The sequence below is a fragment of the Typopeltis vanoorti genome, chromosome 4 (genome assembly GCF_054136105.1).
Source record: "Typopeltis vanoorti isolate ZY-2024b chromosome 4, IOZ_Tvanoo_1.0, whole genome shotgun sequence".
NCBI lineage: Eukaryota > Metazoa > Arthropoda > Arachnida > Uropygi > Thelyphonidae > Typopeltis > Typopeltis vanoorti.
Genome location: NC_143552.1, coordinates 130,932,076 through 130,946,799, shown reverse-complemented (window position 1 = coordinate 130,946,799; position 14,724 = coordinate 130,932,076). Strand labels below are relative to the sequence as shown.

General features: G+C 35.5%; 1 protein-coding gene across 3 annotated transcripts in view; it reads left to right on the top strand.

The window, feature by feature from the left end:
- The window catches only part of dsh (Segment polarity protein dishevelled), a 423,724-nt gene that overhangs the window by 143,529 nt on the left and 265,471 nt on the right, over positions 1-14,724 (top strand). For all 3 annotated transcript variants that reach the window (XM_090392005.1, XM_090392004.1, XM_090392003.1), the window contains exon 6: positions 4,564-4,753. In XM_090392005.1, coding sequence (XP_090248131.1) covers positions 4,564-4,753 — 190 coding nt within the window. The remainder of the gene's footprint in view (positions 1-4,563; positions 4,754-14,724) is intronic.

Below are 14,724 nucleotides of genomic sequence, written 5' to 3'. Positions count from 1 at the left end.
GCATATAGTCAGGAATACATATCCATACTTGAAGTAGAAAAAGCCATCAAATGCTTGAAATGTGGAAAGGCAGCAGGAGTAAATGATATTCGACCAGAAATGCTGAAGTATGGTGGTATAAAAGTCTACAGTGGCTACACTGCATAGTTCAGAAGGCTTGGACAGAGAGACAAATTCCCGATGACTGGAGTAGAGCTCTAATAGTACCTATATATATAAAAAGGGAAATAAAACTGAATGTGAGAATTACAGAGGTATTTTCCTACTGAGTGTTCCTGGTAAGATATATGCAAGTATACTTGAGAAACGGTTGAGAAGAATTGTAGAAGAAAAGCTTGCTGAAGAACAAGCTGGATTCAGGCCAAATAGAGGCTGTCAGGATCAGATCTTCACTTTATGCAAATAGTGGAGAAATCATGGGAATATAACAACGATCTGTATTTAAGTTTTGTCAATCTGAAAAAGGCATATGACAAGGTACCAGAGAGAAGCTATTCAATACGCTACAGTTATATGGTGTCAATGGGTCATTATATCAAGCAATACTTGGTCTTTATTTGAATTGTAAGTCAGCAGTTAGAATTGAAGGAAGTACAGGAAGATGGTTTAATGTTAAATCTTGTGTGAGACAAGGATGTACATTATCCCCTCTGTTATTCATTATCTATATGGATCACATTATGAAGAAAAGTGGTATTAAACATGATATCAGAATTAGAGATGTTAATGTAGCTCTTTGCTTTATGCGGGTAATGTTATACTTATCAATAAATCCGCTATGAGTCTGCAAGATTCTTTGACTAAATTGAATAACTGTTGTAATAGATATGGTATGAAGGTCAGCATTAAAAAGACAAAGACAATGAAAATAGGTAGAATTGTTGAAAATGTCAACTGTGTTGTGAATGGAGAACCTGTGGAACAAGTAAAACATTTCACCTACTTAGGCACAATTTTTAGTGAAGATGATAAATTAAATATGGAAATAGACAACAGAATCAACAAAGCTGGTATGGTAGGAAGTCAATTGAATAAATTCATATGGAATAAGAGAGAAATTAGTCGGTATACTAAATTAGCTGTATACAAGACAGTGTTCAAACCAGTTTTAAATTATTGATCTGAGAGTTGGGTCAGAAGTAAAATACTTGACCAAAGACCAGAGACCACAGATAAAGAGTCCTGAGAAAGATTAGAGGCGTGAACAGATGGCATCAATGGCAATATCATATTAAAAACGAGGATATTAGGAAATAACTTGACATTGTCGTCATCCAGGAATGTGTTAGCAGAGCTAATCTCAGCTGGTATGGTCACTTAAACAGAATGGGTGAAGAAAGATTAGCAAAACAAGTGTTCTCTGCCCGGTTGGCAGGAAAACGACCCAGAGGAAGACCAAGATATAGGTGGATTGATACGGTACAAAGTGCCTTAGACGATAGAAATATAAGATCTGATAATGTTGGAATCTTGACAAGTAACAGACTGATTCAAAGGAAAATTGTAGATAGAAAGTTAGTAATGATGTAAATTTTTCATGTATACCCCATATCGTGTATATTCCTTGTGGGTACATGTCAGGAATTTGATGATGATATAATTTCTTTGAGTTATTAATGTTTTATTAAGGTGAGCAGTACAATTCCAAAAATTGCAGTAAACTTGAACATGTCAGACACATTGTTGTGTCAACCATAATATCGAAATTGAATGCTTGACAAGACAGAAAATGCTCATTCCCATGCACTTAATTGTTGCTTCATAAGAAGCATATACTCCAGTTCTTAAAATGGTCAGCGAAATATTTCCATGCTTGTGAAAGAGAATAACTTTACATAATTTACAGTACTGGCAAGAAGTGGAAAACATGGAGTCTAATGTTGACTTTATGTAGCTTTGTAAGTACAATGTTAACAATCTACACCAAGGAAGCAACTACAATTAAGTTGAAATTTCCCATTTTGATGAGAGCAAGATTGTAAAGCATCTTTTAGCAATTTTAGTTTCTCAACTCTCTACCAGATCAAACGTGATGCAAACTATAGTTGTATTTTTAAGATACAAAGTATGTCCCTATGATTAAACAGCCACTTTCTGCACAGCACTTAATCCTCCTCTACAAATCTGGCTTGACTCTCTCTCACAAATCCGCACACAATTATAAATCTTGAAAGGTGGCTTTCCAGATTTATAATCACTTGTCTTCTATGTTCTCTCTTGTTTTGTCTTCCCCTTGCTATTATTTAAAAGATAGCAAGCAAAAATTGCCATTGGTGACATCATTCACTGCACAAGACTTGGCAGATTTTCCCAACTTAATATGCATTGTGGATAAAATAATACTAAGTACAAATAAAATAATACACAATAAAATAAATGTAAACTTACTGATGTAAAATATATAAAACTAGTACAGATAAAACTGGTAAGAATGTCGAATCTGTGCTGGAAATGGGGGGGGGGAGATGAACATATACAGTCAGAAACTTCAGAAGTTTCTTAGCATAACCATTAAACATTTTATTTTTCTGAATGATTTCTGATTTCATAGAAATGTGATATCTATATAATCATTTATTCCACTTCCAAATTCTGAACTTATCTTTTATTTTTGGCTTTTTCTTTTTCAAGAACTGCTCTATCTCCATTCTGATATCTCTAACAAAAAAGGCATTTTTTTAAATTGAGATGTCAAAATTCCTTAATGTCTGGATAGCTCATTTCACTTTTTAGTATTATTTAGCAAATATTTAGTCTGCTCTTCTGACATCAGGTAGTGGAACTACCTAAATATTTGTTATCACTTATAGTTCAGCATTGATTGTACACTTAGCCACTCAAACAATAAGTAATCTTAATGCAGTTTGTCTTTTTCTTTCCAGTAACTGTTTTAAGTACATCATAAGTGAGAGCTATTCCATAATAATTCTAATTGCAACCTGCAGCTAATTTCTTCTCCTTTCAAGAACCTTTCTGATGACCATCCTCACACTCATTTTGTTGACCATGAATTATAGCAGTGCTATATGAATAATCTCTCTCTTAATTGTTGTTCTTCATTTTCATTTTAGTAAGACTGTTGTTTGCAATCATTTGAAATAATTCTTTGCAGGAATTAAAATCTTTCTTTCATATTTCATTTTCAACTTTTTTTTTCTCTTGAATTCCAACAAATGTGGCACAACAGTTCAAAATAGCATCACCACACTTGACTGGCCTCCACAGACCCCCTGATATCAACCCCCATTGCACATCTGTAGGATGAACTGAAGCATCGTATGAGGTCAAAGGACATCTGCCCCGAAGGGCCTCATTACATGGAAGAATGGTCCAAAATTCCCATTGATCATATGCTTGTGGAAAGTATGCCCCAGATAATTGGTCATTGTCGCAGCGGAAAAAGGTTCTGCGTCTTATTAAGGTGGGCACCATGGCTGTTTGTTTCTCACACTATGGTGTCTGTTGACTTCTTTCCAAGCAGTTTGTGTGTATGCATTAAGGGAAGGGTCACTACCCAGACTGGTTTCGACCTTTATTGAGGTCTCGTCAGTGGGAGCCAGACCCCCCAGAAGTGGTGATACTAAGGTGGAAGAAATGGAGAAGTCATATTTACCTATACAAGTTGCCAAAAGGTGTCTCACCTTATTAGTAAATTACTCTGCATTTAGAGAAAGATGTTGGAAGTTTTTTTCCACTTGATTAGACTATAATAAATTTAGTTTAATCCTTTATCCAAGTGTAAGCAAACAAAGTTTGCGCCTGAAGTATCTCCAGGACTGAGGCAACCCATGGTAAAGGTGGGCCAAGCTCTCATTACTATTTGTCTTAGTATCTCCCATAATGCTAAGCGCATCTCCTTGCAGACATGTATAATGCTATGCATTAAGAGAAGGGGCCCCCTTCCCACTGACGAGACCTCAATAAAGGTTGAAACCAGTCGGGGTAGTGACCCTTTCCTTAATGCATAGCATTATACATGTCTGCAAGGAGATGTGTTTGCATTATGGGAGATACTAAGACAAGTAGTGATGAGAGCTTGGTCCACCTTTACCACAGGTTGCTCTCTCAGTCCTGGAGATACCTCAGGTGCAAACTTTGTTTGCTTACACTTGGATAAAGGATTGAACTAAATTTATTATAGTCTAACCAAATGGAAAAAAACTTCCAACATCTTTCTCTAAATGCAGAGTAATTTAATAATAAGGTGAGACACCTTTTGGCAACTCATATAGGTAAATATGACTTCTCCATTTCTTCCACCTTATTATCACCACCTCTGGGTAGTGGCTGTTCCCTTAATGTATGGCATTATACATGTCTGCAAGGAGATGTGCTTTGCATTATGGGAGATACTAAGACAAGTAGTGATGAGAGCTTGGTCCACCTTTACTATGGGTTGCTTCGGTCCTGGAGATACTTCAGGCACAAACTTTGTTTGCTTACACTTGGATAAAGGATTAAGCTAAATTTATTATAGATTCACAGTGGGTATTGAGCAGTGAATTTAATACACATGTGAATTAAAATTATATTTGTGTTTATTTAATTTTTGTCTTTGTATAGGTTTATGTAATTGCAAAGCCACCGTACCTTGTGGCTGTCCCAGTGCCCGTTTAAATGGCCATAGCAAACTTAGCCATGTTCATATTCATCCTCGTCACCGAGGTGGTCAGGGATACGAGTCATCTTCGATGATGACTAGTGATATTGAAAGTACAAGTTTTTTAGATTCTGAAGATGAAACAACTAGCAGGTAAAACTTTTTTTTGTAGATATATCTCATAATAATAATAAAGCAATAAGGGTAGGAATAGCAGCTATACAGTAAATCCCCTATGGGCACAAGTACTGTTTTTGCACTTGTTTTTTCATTAATTACAGTAGTGTTTCTAAACCAGCGCTCTTTATAATAATCCCACTTCATCATGAATGGTTACCAACCTCATCATAACCATTTCCTGATATTCTCAAGTGATCCATATCTAGAAATGGATACAGTGGTATTACATAATGTTTACATTTAGCTCCCTGTCAACAGTTTTCATCCATTTAATGAGTCTCCAATATTGTCACATTTTACATTTTAATCTTCTAAGGCAGTGCTAATTGCATCAGTCTACCTAGGTATTTGGCTTCCTCTGAATCTTTCCTTGCAATCTTGGTATCAGGCACATTTACTCATCTTTCCTATCCCATTTTGCTTAAGTGACCATATTAAATTGATTCTTGCAAGCAGTGCATCATGAATGTTATCCATTACTTTCTATTCATTTTAATATAATTGTGCCATTCGTCCCACTCTCATTTTTCTTAGAACTTCATATCTGTGGTCTGTAGGCTTTCTTCGGTTTTATTTCTTACCGAATTCTTAGATTTATAACTTAAAATTTGATGCACACTGTCTTATATACCACTAGTTCAGTGGTTTGAATAATTTCTCTTTTATCCCATATAAATTTATTCACTCGATTCTCCACTACTAGCTTTTGTTTATCTGTTCTCTGTTTTTATTTCCTTTGCTGTTATATTTCAACAATTGACTCTGTGCTAAGAATCATGCCTAAGTTTTCTATTAAGAACGCAAATGGTTTTCACAGTGGTCTTTTTATTGCTGATTTTCATACCAGATTTTTTAGTTATTCAATGTCGTCATAATTTGGAAAACTTGGTGTTGAATTTATTTATCAGAATAACATCTTTTTATAGGTGGGATTCATTGTGGCTGGAAAATTCACCACAAACATTTTTGCCGTAAACATTTACACCATAAGACATTTTTGCCGTAAAACATTTTGCATTCATTTTTGTAAATAATCAATGGATGATAAAGGGTATTATAAAATCATTAAAAAGGCAAACCTTTATTAAGGTGAATGTCAGTATATAACATAATGAAATCATTTAAAAATTGTGCAAATTTAAAAGAGATGCTGCATAAATAATTAACTTTTTACTGCAGATTGTCAATTCACCAAATCTATCAGTAACATTGCTCATTGGAAGAAATGCTAAGGCCATGAAGCATTTAATTTTCATGTTGAATTCAGCATCTGTTTGATAGTGGAACTTCAAACCAGTGGCAACAATTTTGCGATGAAGATTTTGTGCCATATGAAATAAACAACCTGTTATAGTGTTGATGTAAATATGTTAGAAAAAGTTTTGATAGTTGCTTTCCTGAAGTCAACCATTAATGTTTTGGGATCTAATGATGAATGTAAGCCCTTTAAGGCACTGAATAATCTGCTGTAAGTTAATTCTGATTTGCCAGGAAACAAAGCAAAAAGCCACCATAGAATCCTTAGGGGTCTCATGCCAGTCCCAAGCCTGGATAAAGGAGGGGGTCTGTCAGATGAGTGTCGATGCTCTGACTGTAAAGAGAAAACACGATTGTTATCTGATGCCTATATGATCAACATCTACAACATGCCGGCTCGGTCGTCTCCCAGATCAACAAGGTCCATGATACCAATATCGAGCGATCAGGGTTGGATCGAAAAGTGGGAGATACCGAAAGGAAACAAACTGAAACTAACAGAACTATTATCAGTAGGAATATGGAATGTATGGACACTTTGGATATCAGGAAAACTAGAATTACTTCGCGAGGAAATGAAGAGATATCAGTGTGATATACTAGGGCTAGCGGAGATGCAATGGACATCATCAGGAGAGATAAATGTATGCGAAGTCATAGAGTCAGGGCATGGCACAAAGCAGGGGTTGGCTTCCTTCTTAACAAAAGTGCTAGGGAGGCACTATTAGGCTTCAAATGAGTCAATGAACAAATCATAGCAGCAAGATAAAAGCAAAACCATTTAATATATCAATAGTCCAGATATATTCACCCACATTTGACAGCACAGATGAAGATATTGACTTATTTTACAAAGATCTGACAGAGCAATAGAAACAATACCAAAGCATTGTTGAAATTCCAATCTCCTTCAAAATTATTGAAGGAGATTGGAATGCCAAAGTCAGAATACATAATAATGGTTGGGAAAGCATCATGGGAAAATATGATTTCGGAGAAAGAAATGAACAAGGTGAAAAATGTTAGAATTTGCTCTGAACCACGAGATGATGATCTGTAACACAAGATTCCAGCAAAAGGAGTGTAGAAAAGACATGGCGAACAAACGATGGGAAAACCCAAGAACATGATTGATATGATTGAAAAGAAGATGGATAACATCAGTACAGCAGTGTCGAACTTTTCAAGGAGTGGATATAGACTTGGATCATAGTTTAGTGATTGCAAACATCAAGTTGAAATTGAAAAGAAAATATAAACCCCATCATCAGAAACAAAGAGATACAGCAAGAATAAGTGAAGCAGAAATAGGAAGAAGGTACAGAACAATGTTAGAGGAGAAATTTTAAAATATGGACAAAGAAAGAAATTCGAATCTAAGAATGAAAGGAGTAATGAAGGCCATAGAAGATGCAGTTGAAAAAACAGTACCAGAAGAAGAGAAGATCAAGAAGAAATGGATTAGACAAGAAACATTGAAGTTAGTACAGGAGAAAAGAATGTTGAAAATAAGAAGGGATACAACAGAACAAATAGAGGAGCAGTATCGAAGAAAGTGTAATGAGGTGAAAAAAGCAGTCAGAATGGATAAGATGAAATGGATAGAAACCCAGTGCAATAACATAGAACAGCACTATGGAGAGCATAAAACTAGGGAGATGTACAAAATAATGATCATCATCATCAAATTCCTGCCATGTACCCTCAAGGGGTATACAGGATATGATAGTACTACATGAAAAATTTACATCATTACTAACTTCCTATCTACAATTTTCCTCCAGATCGGTCTGTTACTTGTCAAGACTCTAATATTATCAGATCTTATATTTCTGTTGTCTAAGGCACTTTGTACCGTATCAATCAATCTTGGTCTTCCTCTGGGTCGTTTTCCTGACAACCTAGCAGAGAACACTTGTTTTGCCAATCTTTCCTTGCCCATTCTGTTTAAATGACCATACCACCTGAGATTAGCTCTGCTAACACATTCCTGGATGCTGACAATGTCAAGTGCTTTCCTAATATCCTCATTTTTAATCTGATACTGCCACATCTGTTCATGCCTCTAATCTTTCTCAGGATTCTCATATCTCTGGACTCTAGTCTTTGGTCAAGTGTTTTACTTCTGACCCAGCTCTAAGATCCACAAGTTAAAAGTGGTTTGAACACTGTCGTGTATACAGCTAATTTAGCGTTCCGACTAATTTCTCTCTTATTCCATATGAATTTATTCAATTGACTTCGCACCATACCAGCTTTGCTGATTCTTTGTCTATTTCTATATTTAATTTACCATCTTCACTAAAAATCATGCCTAAGTAGGTGAAATGTTTTACTTGTTCCACAGGTTCTCCGTTCACAACACAGTTGACATTTTCAACAATTCTGCATATTTTCATTGTCTATGTCTTTTTATTGCTGACCTTCATGCTATATCTATTACAACAGTTATTCAATTTAGTCAAGGAATCTTGCAGACTCGTAGTGGATATATTGATAAGTATAACATCGTCTGCATAAAGCAAAGAGCTGACATTAATATCTCCAATTTTGATATCATGTTTAATACCACTTTTCTTCATAATGTGATCCATATAGATAATGAATAAGATAGCAGATAATGTGCATCCCTGTCTGATACCAGATTTAATATTAAACCATCTTCCTGTACTTTCATCAATTCTAACTGCTGACTTACAACTCAAAGACTAAGTATTGCTTGATATAATGCCCCAGTGACACCATATAACTGTAGCATATTGAATAGCTTCTCTTTGGCACCTTATCATATGCCTTTTCCAGATCTACAAAAACTCAAATACAGATCTTTGTTATATTCCCATGATTTCTCCACTATTTGTCATAAAGTGAAGATCTGATCCTGACAGCCTCTATTTGGCCTGAATCCAGCTTGTTCTTCACCCAGCTTTTCTTCCACAATTCTTCTCAACCGTTTCTCAAGTATACTTGCATAGATCTTGCCAGGAACACTCAGTAGGGAAATACCTCTGTAATTCTCACATTCAGTTTTATTTCCCTTTTTATATATTGGTACTATGAGAGCTCTACTCCAATCATTGGGAATTCGTCCCTCTGTCCAGGTTTTCTGAACTATGCAGTGCTGCCACTGTCAGACTCTTATACCACCATACTTCAGCATTTCTGGTCGAATATCATCTACTCCTGCTGCCTTTCCACATTTCAAGCCTTTGATGGCTTTTTCTACTTCAAGTATGGATGTGTATTCCTGACTGTATGCCTTTTGAGTGTTTTTTACTACTGTGCTATCACTGCTTGTTTCATTTAGCAAAATTTCGAAGTAATTACTCCATACTTCAAGGATATCATTTTCTCCAGTTTTCATATCACCTTTATCATCTCTAACTCCTTTTACAGCAATCTTTCCTCCATTTCTAAGTTTCTTCAACAACCTCCAGAATATTTTGCCACCTTCTTGATATTTATTTTCTATGTTCTTGCCAAAGTCTTCTCATGACTTTTGTTTAGCGAGTTTTACACAGTGTTTAGCTTTCTTACATTTGTCTATGTATTCTCTAAGAGGACAAGCTGACTTTATTTGCCAGGAACTTTTGATATGCTTTCTTCTTTTCCTTCACTTCCTCTTTAACTTCCTGTGTCCAACATGGAGTTCTGATTTTTCTATCCTTGCACACAACTTCACCACATGCCTCTCTGGCTGAATCGATCAAGGTTTTCTTCAAGGCTTGCCACTGAATCTCCAAGGTTTGGTTCCTGTTCTCAAACTGTTTCATTTTTTCTTCAATAATCTTTGTGTATTTTAGTCTACAGTTCACATCTGAGAGCTGCTCAACTTTAATTCGCTTTAAAACTTTCTTACATGTTATTCTTGTCAATATGAAATTCAATTTTATCCTGCTCAAGACTAAATAGTGATCACTTCCAATTTCAAATCCTCTGTACACTAGTATCGTGCACAAGGGAGAAAACATCACTATTAACAATAACATAGTCAATGAGACTTTTCTTATTTCTTGCCTCTTCTCTCGATGTGAATTTGTGCACATTTTTATGTTGGAACATGGTGTTAGTAATAACCAGTCCATGTCCTGTGCAGAAAGCCAACAAATATTTGCCATTATTATTAGCTTTGCTCTTTTCTCCAAATTTTCCCAATTTATTTTTGTATATCTGACAATCATTCCCTACTCTGCTATTTAGATCGCCAACAAGGACCAACTTTTGCTTTTTCATTGTGTCAGATGCTTTCTCTAAATCCTCAAAAAATTCCTCCACTTCTACCTTAGGAGAACCTTCTGTGGGACCATAGTCAGAAATAAGTCTCATTGTCCAGTTCCCCATTCTGATATTTGCCTACATCACTCTACTTGAGACTGCCTGCCATTCAAGAAGATTAGCCTCGTATTTAGTGTTGAAAATGGCTACTCCTTCTTTTCCTTGATTGATATTGCCTGATTATAACATTTTGTATTTATTGCTCAGAAAGATCTCACCAGTTTTTGTCTTTTTTGTTTCAGTCACCCCTATTATGTCGATCTGGTACTTATCTAATTCCTTAGCTAGCTCCATTTCTTTGCCATTCAGGGTTCTTATGTTGATAGCACCGATCTTTAACTCTGGTGATGTTGAGTTGGGGTGTTTTTTCAGATTTGTTCCAGTAGCTGACTTTTCGCTGTTCACCCTGGTTCCCTGGTGAAAACAATAGGGTCCTTGTTTAACCGGGCAATACCCCAATCATCATGAAATTTTGTCATGTTGTACCATCATTTTGTAATTTGGTTACAAAATGATTAGAACTATTAATAGAAGGTGACAACCAAACAGACCACATTTAAAGACAAAAATGGCAAAGTATTGATTAATAAAGATAAAATTCTACAGTGAAGGACAAGATACTGTAGTGAGTTATATGTTAAAAAAAAAAAAAAACACCTTTAGATAGCATTGGGAAACTGACTGAAGAATTGAAGCAGATATCATCACCACGTAATGCGTATGATACGGAATCACTCGATTGGTATACGGACCTTGTTGATCCAGGTGACGTCCCAGCCGGCATGTTGTAGTTATTGATAGTATAGACATCAGATAACGATTGTTTTTTCTGTTTACAGTCAGAGCATTGACACTTATCTGACTGACCCCCCCCCTTCCTTTATCCAGGCTTGTGACTGGCATGAGACCCCTAAGGATTCCATGGCAGCTTTTTGCTTTGCTTCCTGGCAAATTAGAATTAACTTACAGCAGATTATTCAGTGCCTTAAAGGGCTTACGTTCATCATTAGATCCCGAAACATTAATGGTTGACTTCAAGAAAGCCACTATCGAAGCTTTTTCTTTTTCTAACATATTTACATCAACAACTATAACAGGGTGTTTATTTCATACGGCACAAAATCTTTATCGCAAAATTGTTGCCATTGGTTTGAAGTTACGCTATCAAACAGATTCTGAATTCAACACAAAAATTAAATGCTTCACAGCATTAGCATTTCTTTCACTGAGCGATGTTACTGATGGATTTGGTGAATTGACAATTTGCAGCAAAAATTTAATTATCTATGCAGCATATCTTTTAATTTGCACAATTTTTAAATGATTTCATGTTATGCATCACTGACATTCACCTTAATAAAGATTTGCCTTTTTAATGATTTTATAATAACCTTTATCATCCATTGATTATTTACAAAAATTAATGCAAAATGTCTTATGGCAAAAATGTTTACTCCAAATTTTCCAGGAACCGGGTTTCATATATATATATATATATATATATATATATACACACACACACACACACACACACAAACATACATACATACACTGAAGGAAGGGGAGTTGAAAAGTTCTGATAAACACCTAGAACAAAAATGATGTTAAAGACAACTGATATAACCACAAGAAACAATGTATCTGAAAGCCCTTTAACCCCATGTTTCATCAAATTGTAATTATTTGTTCTTTTTCTTTTAGAATATATAAGACGTGAGATACCTCAGTTTCATGATGATTATCAAAACCTGAAAGGTTTTGATAATCATCATGAATATACAAATTTCTGATATATAATATAATATATAATATAATAAATGTATAAAAATCTAATATATAAAATTCTGCACAAAAAAGAACTGGATTTAATGTGGCTCCTATTTTGATGTCTCAGGTTTTAATGCCACACATCTTCATAATGTAATCCTAATAGATGGTTAATGATACTGGGAGTAGTGTTATCTTTATGTTACACATGATTTTATATTAGTCTTCCTGTACAACTTTCGCTTCTATGTGGTGATTCACAACTTAATTATAGGCTGTGCATATATCTATATAATGTTCCATTTACACATTACATGCAAAACAAGTGTTATGTTATGAACTAAAAAGCTTTTCTGTTGTACATTATGCTTTTCCAGATCCAGAAAACATAATTGCAGATTATTACTTTTACAGGCAGCCTGTTTTTGTTTAGGAGTGTCCCTTATTTTAGATGCATTGGATTTTTTACGCAAGAAAATTTTTAGGGCATTCTAAGTGTATTTTAAAGGAAAATATAGCAGAATGATTGAGGAAGAAAATTTTGTACATACATTGTTTAGATGCTAGGATGACTTCATTCTCGATATTTTTGCTGTTAGGCTGCTAAAGGGGGGGGGGGTTTGACGCAAGGCGGGAAGAAAAATTTTGAAAACCTGGGTTTTTTCCAAAAATGATATATATATATATATATATATATATATATATTATTATTATTATTATTATTATATTTAAGGGCGCTTCTTTGGGGAAGGGATTTATGGGAAAACTGGGGCGGGGGAGAGCATTAACGGTGTGCGAGCCGTTTCGGTCACGTGACCATCATCGGAACATTTTCGAGATGAGCGTAGGGCTATGCCACAACCGTACGTTGTATCTGCCAAAAAAGAGCATTTGTTGTCACTTATTGGTCGGAGACGTGACCTGATTTGTAAATTGTGTAGCTTCCAACATTTGGAAACTAGGTAGGGTCGGTAGACATTGATTGAGTTTTTGTCACATTTTATGGCTATTGTTTCGGATATTCTAAGCATCGTTTCGTTGTCTTGTTTGTCTGTTATTATGGCCTTGTCGATTTGCGGGATATGTTTTGGTTCGAGGGTGTGAGCCGCTATTTCTGTCTTCCCTGTACTCTGTATTCTGTTAAACTTTTTTGATGTTGCATTGTTTTTTAGTGTTTAAATGTTCCGGAATAAGGATGTTACAGTCCTGGAGGTGTTCTTGTAGTCTAGTCCATAAAGACCAAATGGTAGAGCCTGTGTAGGTGATAATACTAGTTTATAGTTCATGTGTTTGAGAATATAGACTTCGTATGTGTTTTGGATGTATGACAGTTTGATGACCATATGTGTTGGGAAGTCAGTTTTGGTTGTGTTGTTGTTATGACGGGTTTTTCCTGTTCTGTTTGCGTAATTTATTAGTTGTGTGGGATAGTTGTGATTTTTAAAAGTCCGTGTTAAATTTTTTTATTCTGTGTTAAGATAATTACGGTTGATTGAGAATTTGTAAGCATTTATAAATTGTGATAGGATGACTGATTGTTTAATGGAATATGGGTGCTATGAACTGAAATGGAGGCAGTTTCCGATATGTGTGGGTTTGTGGTATATTTTCTTGGCTATTTTATTGTTAGTTCTGATTAGTATCAGGTTTAAGAACTTGGTGGATTTGTTCTGTTCAGTTTCCATGGTGAATTTTAGTTTGTTGCTGTAATTGAAAAGGGATGTTTGTAAGGCGGTGACGTGTGTGGGTTTACCAATGCATAGAATATCGTCCACGTATCTGCCATAAAAGGTGATGCGTGGCAGGGAGTGATTCTATGTGTGCCAGGAATAATTCCGCTATTTGTTCACTGATGTTTTGGCCATAGGTAGACCAAACATTTGAACATATGTGTTGTTGTTGAACTTAAAGAAGTTGGCTGATATTGTGAGTTTAATCAGGTTAATGCAGGATGTGGTCCACTGTGAGTAGTGTGTGTACAATGTCTAATGTTCTAGGGACATCCACATTAGTGTATAATGAGTTTAATCAGGTTAATGCAGGATGTGGTCCACTGTGAGTACAATGTCTAATGTTCTAGGGACATCCACATTAGTGTATAATGAAGTTGCATCCAATGCAGTGAAGACATCATCTCAGGATGAAGTAATGTTATTTATTTTCTGGAATAAGTCGTCAGTATTTTTAATCATAGTTAGGCATTGTAAGTAATGGTTTGATGAGTTTGGCAACGAATTTTGATAAGGGTGCTGTGGTGGTTTTCTTGTAGGAGACTATAGGCCGTATCGGGTACACTATAGGCCGTCTTTGTGGGTTTTGATGTTTAACATATAAGGGGTGCGGGAGGTTGTGTTTTTCGCTGTGGTTTTGTCATTCTTGTTTTGACTTTTTTAAGGTGTGTAGGGTGCTGTTTATTTGTTTTATGAGATCAGTGGTGGGATCATTTTGGATTTTTTGGTAGGTGTGTTGGTCGTTTAAGAAGGCTGTTATTTTGTTGTGGTAAATCGGTTTTGTTGATGATGACTACAGTATCTCCTTTGTCTGCTTTTGTGATTATTATATTCGGGTTCATTCTTAAAAATAATAGGGCTTTTTGTAAGTTAAGAGTATCTCTATTTGGGTTATTTTCAAGTTTTGTTCGAACT